Below are 6,000 nucleotides of genomic sequence, written 5' to 3'. Positions count from 1 at the left end.
TGCCCAAACAAATTTTTTACATAAACATTATATTGCAAGCTATCAGTGTTTTTCCAAGTTTGTGAAGGTAAGTAGACTATTGGCATGTTAACAATAGAAATGAAAAAACAATCTAATTGACTAACTCCATAAGTCTCTTGTTTGAAATGTCGCCATCTTTGTTCAAACGTACACGCGCGAGCTTGGAAAAAACTTCGTTGTTCTTTTCAAGTAAGTCTATGAGAGTAAGGTAGTAGAAATGGCAGTCTGTATACTTGCTATAGTTTTCTTTGACACATAGCAACAAACTTTGACAATCGAAGCTTTGGAAACAAGGATCCGGGAACTCAAGCGATCTCAACGGAAACCCAAGACAGAGAAATTGGCAGGTAGGTTTCAGATAAAATTAATTATTTTCTTCTTATCATAGCAGTCAGTTTGCATCGAATTAAACGTTTTCGGTAGGAATCTACAGTAACGGTGCGCGCGCATTTCGATTTCTCCCACGGTTATTAATGTGGACATTGCATTTGGTGTGAAATCTGTTAAAAACAACATTATTGTTGATACCAGCTGAACATTCCGTTAAAATATAAACCATAAGACAAGAATACCCCTTGTGTTCCTGTAATGTTAAGTCTGATGTTTATATAATTTTTATTTCCTCTGCGGCAGCTCATTTTGTTGCTGGGCAACAACCAACACCATAACCAAATATTTATTCTTCAGTCATTTTTGTGAGTGTAATTTTGTCTCAGTATTATTCTTTTTCTTGTCGGACTATTTCAATTATGTATCCAGCTACATGTATATTGGAACCGTGTACTGGAGCGGCGTTTATATAAGACACTTGGCCTTTTCTACCTTCCAGGTTATTGATGGAATAAAAATATTTTTAAGAAATGGTTATACATGTATCCAGCAAGGCAACACATATAGATGAAACCAGTAGTTCATGATATTCCGGTGGAAAATATTACCAATCGACATATGTTCATGATCCAAATGTGTGTCTCTTTTTGTTTTAGGCTATTGTGAGAAGAATCATGGAAAAGTTCCCGAGTACCTTGAAAATCCATTAAAAGTTACTTATTTAAGGTAAAAAACTTTACCCCAAGTTTTATTATTGCTCGTCATCATAATCAAGATATATATGTTGGTTTTATAAGATTAGAGACGTCAGTATTACAAAAATACAATTAATTCGTTTCTTGTTCACCATTGGGTAAATCTAGCATCTAATTATTTCATTGTCAGGGTATCTAGTACTAGCAGTAGAATTGACATAGCATACTATTATGTAGTGCATAATTGCTGCATAATCATGTCTGTCATGTTAATAGAAAACTTCTCACACCCTCGCAGTAATGCATATACATGTAGTTGATATACCACAATTACTTTTTACTTGGTTTTGATACATGATAATAATCAAACTTATGAATGTTTGTGTCGGATTGTAATAATCTATTATTGGACGAATGAAAATTAATTCATTTCCTTTTCTTAATAGAAACCTTTTGGATAATCTGGAGGAGCAAGACGGACGATCGACGTCGGCAGTTTACAGGAAAGAAAACACAGGAAAGATGCTAAAAGAAACAAAAAGAATCTGATCTGTAAGTTCCTGAAACTGGATTGTATAATATCATTTGTACCGGTTTATACACTTCTTGACACCAGTTTAAAACACCCTGAGTCACTGACATGATGTGCTACATATTATCACATCGCTATATACCTGTAATAGAATAACTTTCCTTATCACATGTCATTACCCATCACCGTAATGTGCCATTATCTAATTAGAACAAGTGCCGCTCTCAAGAATAAATGATGGACATAACTTTCGCAGTGCAAGAATTTCATTTTTCTCCCAGAAACTCCAACAGCTCCTGAAGAATCTAGCTGGGCAGAGAAAAGAACACAGAAGGTGGCTGCAGTCCTAACCCCATAATTGACATCGCCAGTGGTGTCTGAAGCTCCAGCGGCAAAATGAAGAACTTGCAATTGCGACACCATCCAACAAGATGCTTTCCAACCACCTAAATGTCTTAGGAATAGGATGGAATGTCTAAATGTACATTCAATTATCTCCTGTAGTCACCCTGTTTAGGACAAGAACATCTAAATTTGTTGTTTCTGAGATTAAGATTAAAAATTAATGTCCCTCGTATTACAAAATGTCAACCCTCCATAATAGTTATTTGAACAAACTACTACTCAGAGAAAATTTCAAATCCATAGGGCCTGTGATGACCATTCTCACACACACACTCACTCTCTCTCTCTCTCTCTCTCTGTGCTTCTCTGTCTCAATGTTTAATTGTAACATTGAAACATAGATATGATATGTTTATGATGAATAAAGAGAAAAAAAGAAATCGACTGACATGCCTGATTTTGTATTTATTTATTTCTAAAGATATATACAACTGTCCATGTTGGTGTTGAGGTAATTGTAGTTGAAATGAGTTTATTTGTGATTTCAATGTATCATGAATAAAACGTATGACCTAATACATTCAAATATATACAATACACTCATTTCGTGACTACAATTTTAATTCATAGTTGAATAAATCATAATTTAATATGGACATATGGTAATCCCTGAATACTAATGATTGAAACCAAATGAATCCATACAGATTCTGATTTACTGAAACTTATGGAACATGGTAAATTGCCCTGTGATTAATAGAAACGATCCCTGAAATTCACAGGGAATCATACTACCTAATTGAACTAAGTAAATACAATGTATATGAAACCATCTGAAAGTAGAGGATAAAGGGAAACCCAATGGAACCTCATAGGAATCTGCGTAACGGAAACGCACTCAGAACCATACAGGAATCTGGGTAACGGAAACGCACTGGAGCCCTTACAGGAAAAAAACGGGTGAGCATGGAAACGCACTGGAGCCTTACTGAAACTGGGTAACGGAAACTTGTCTTCTGGAGCCCTCACTGGAAACTGGGTAACGGAAACGCACTGGAGCCCTCACTGGAAACTGGGTAACGGAAACGCACTGGAGCCATGCCGGTTTCTAATTTTAATTTGTAAGTTTCCAGCAACGTTTTCCGAAAGTGGCTTGAAGGAAATGTGGAAAAATCGTTCCGTGAAACCTAGTTGAAACTTAAGTTTCCATTTTTGTTTCACCTTATATCAGGTTATCATCGGTCCGGAAACGCAGTTATTTTTAACCTTAGCCTGTGACAAGGCGCCAGGTAACCATTGTGGTGATTTCAAACAGGTGGGGTTATAATAAGGTACAACTGAACCAATCATTTGCACATCAATATCAGATAGAAAAATATAACATTATTATCGAACATTATCCAGATATGTTCAAACATACAGACGTTAAGGCCATATAATAATAATGCTAATTTTTAGCGCCTAGAATCCAACACGATACTGCTCTCTGGCGTTACATTATTACCCTGACGGAATTGTACTTTCAAAGCAGCTACTAAGCGCTTCGCGCGACCGTATAAGGTCCGTACATCCGCACATCCGCTTCTCAGGTACATTAATGGTTTGTTTAAAAAGTATTCATTGCTACGTTAAAACCGATTTCGACTCACCTATACAGAATAACTTCTCTTCCTTTATAGCATCACTGAGGGAATCGGATTCGGCAGTCACCCCTGTATTAGCTGGTGTGATCGGCTTGGTTGCTGGGATATGCCTCACAGTGCTTCTTGGAGTTGGACTATACACTGGCCTGGTAAGACAAGGGAGGTAAGTAACCTTTAGCAACACTGTCAGGATACTTTATATTATTTATGATGTACAATTCTTTCTGAATAACATGTACAACATACTAATTACTTTTCACTGTCGGCTTTGCAGATTGCAGTGGATAAACTCTTCTCAGAAGGATGAGATGAAAGTCAGGGCCACATCAACCCAAGCGGACAGGAACTCTACAGAGCCGTCAGACAACTACACATCCATATCCGAGCAGGCTTGTGGCCGCAGCATCTACAACAACGACTATTCTACACTGGACGTCGAGGCTAAGTCGAACAATGACTATGACGTCATTAAGAACAAGGCTTATGAAAATATGTAGAGAGCATATCGTAGTAACAGATTAGTTTAAATGTTAATGTAATTAAAATGCATCCACCGCATCCATAATAATATTTACAAAAACCTTGCTGTCCCAATTGGTAACAGGCTGTGCACGATATTTATGTCAATATTTGAACAGCTGACGAAGGTGAAGTCGCCTTTAGATTTCATGTCCTGCAAGTTTGAGACAAAACAATGAGTTTGGAAGCCACATGAGGGGAATTTACATCGTGATCGTCCAGGTCCACGTTCTCTAACACGTTCCTATAAGTAACAAGCATGAAATTGTGGTCTGTAGGAAAAGAACATATTTGGTATTTAATGAAATCTAAAATATTTTGGCCCATTTTGGAAATGTTATTTTTGCCTCTTGATAGTGCTTAACTTTAAGGCGTCAATTCCCGTGCAGTCTTTGTCTGTTTCAATAGTCTGTTCTTGCTTTGGATAAAACCTTACTGTCTTGTCGATACCGTGGGCTTTTGTTGTTTGTAGATCCACCCATCTGCAAACTTTGGATAAAGCCTTACTATCTGTTGATACCGTGGGCTTTTGTTGTTTGTAGATCCACCCATCTGCAAACTTTGGATAAAGCCTTACTATCTGTTGATACCGTGGGCTTTTGTTGTTTGTAGATCCACCCATCAGCAAACTTTGGATAAAGCCTTACCCACTGTCTTGTCGATACCGTCGGCTTTGGTTGTTTGTAGATCCACCCATCAGCAAACTTTGATAAAGCCTTACTATCTTGTCGATACCGTGGGCTTTGGTTGTTTGTAGATCCACCCATCAAGCAAACTTTGGATAAAGCCTTACTGTCTTGTCGATACCGTGGGCTTTGTTGTTTGTAGATCCACCCATCAGCAAACTTTGATAAAGCCTTACTGTCTTGTCGATACCGTGGGCTTTGGTTGTTTGTAGATCCACCAGCAAACTTTGGATAAAGCCTTTGTCTTGTCGATACCGTGGGCTTTGGTTGTTTGTAGATCCACCCATCAGCAAACTTTGGATAAAGCCTTACTGTCTTGTCGATACCGTGGTTTGCTTTGGCCTTGTTTGTCGATACCGTGGGCTTTGGCTGTTTGTAGATCCACCCATCAGCAAACTTTGGATAAAGCCTTACTGTCTTGTCGATACCGTAGGCTTTGGTTGTTTGTAGATCCACCCATCAGCAAACTTTGGATAAAGCCTTACTGTCTTGTCGATACCGTGGGCTTTGGTTGTTTGTAGATCCACCCATCAGCAAACTTTGGATAAAGCCTTACTGTCTTGTCGATACCGTGGGCTTTGGTTGTTTGTAGATCCACCCATCAGCAAACTTTGATAAAGCCTTACTGTCTTGTCGATACCGTAGGCTTTGGTTGTTTGTAGATCCACCCATCAGCAAACTTTGGATAAAGCCTTACTGTCTTGTCGATACCGTGGGCTTTGGTTGTTTGTAGATCCACCCATCAGCAAACTTTGGATAAAACCTTTACTGTCTTGTCGATACCGTGGGCTTTGGTTGTTTGTAGATCCACCCATCAGCAAACTTTGGATAAAGCCTTACTGTCTTGTCGATACCGAGGGCTTTGGTTGTTTGTAGATCCACCCATCAGCAGACTTTGGATAAAGCCTTACTGTCTTGTCGATACCGTGGGCCTTTGTTGTTTGTAGATCCACCCATCAGCAAACTTTGCTGGGTGCGGTTCAATTTCATTTAATTATCTAGAGAATTGTTTTGTTCTCACTTCTGTGCAGTTCGGGTGGTTCCTTCTTCGTCCTTCTTGCAGCCAAGGCTGCGTGGACGCCTCTGGTGTGCAAGTTGGCAGTTCGTTGGTTAGAAATACTGTCAACGTATTTTTATTTTTTGTCTTTACATCCATTTTATGGTGTACATAATAGTTGAATCCATTTTGTAAGGATGGCTACATTTAAGGTTATTATTGGAGATGTGTG

General features: G+C 38.6%; 1 protein-coding gene across 1 annotated transcript; it reads left to right on the top strand.

The window, feature by feature from the left end:
* The first annotated feature begins 3,503 nt into the window (after nucleotides 1-3,503).
* LOC124278420 lies at nucleotides 3,504-4,534 on the top strand. The gene is made up of 2 exons (XM_046714128.1): nucleotides 3,504-3,729; nucleotides 3,841-4,534. Exons 1-2 carry the CDS (start codon nucleotides 3,521-3,523, stop codon nucleotides 4,061-4,063), a joined length of 432 nt encoding a protein of 143 aa, XP_046570084.1. The 5' UTR covers nucleotides 3,504-3,520; the 3' UTR covers nucleotides 4,064-4,534.
* Nucleotides 4,535-6,000: the final 1,466 nt, after the last annotated feature.

The sequence above is a fragment of the Haliotis rubra genome, unplaced genomic scaffold (assembly GCF_003918875.1).
Source record: "Haliotis rubra isolate DU_JTF1 unplaced genomic scaffold, ASM391887v1 Scf2361, whole genome shotgun sequence".
NCBI lineage: Eukaryota > Metazoa > Mollusca > Gastropoda > Lepetellida > Haliotidae > Haliotis > Haliotis rubra.
This window is presented reverse-complemented; position numbering and strand designations above follow the sequence as displayed.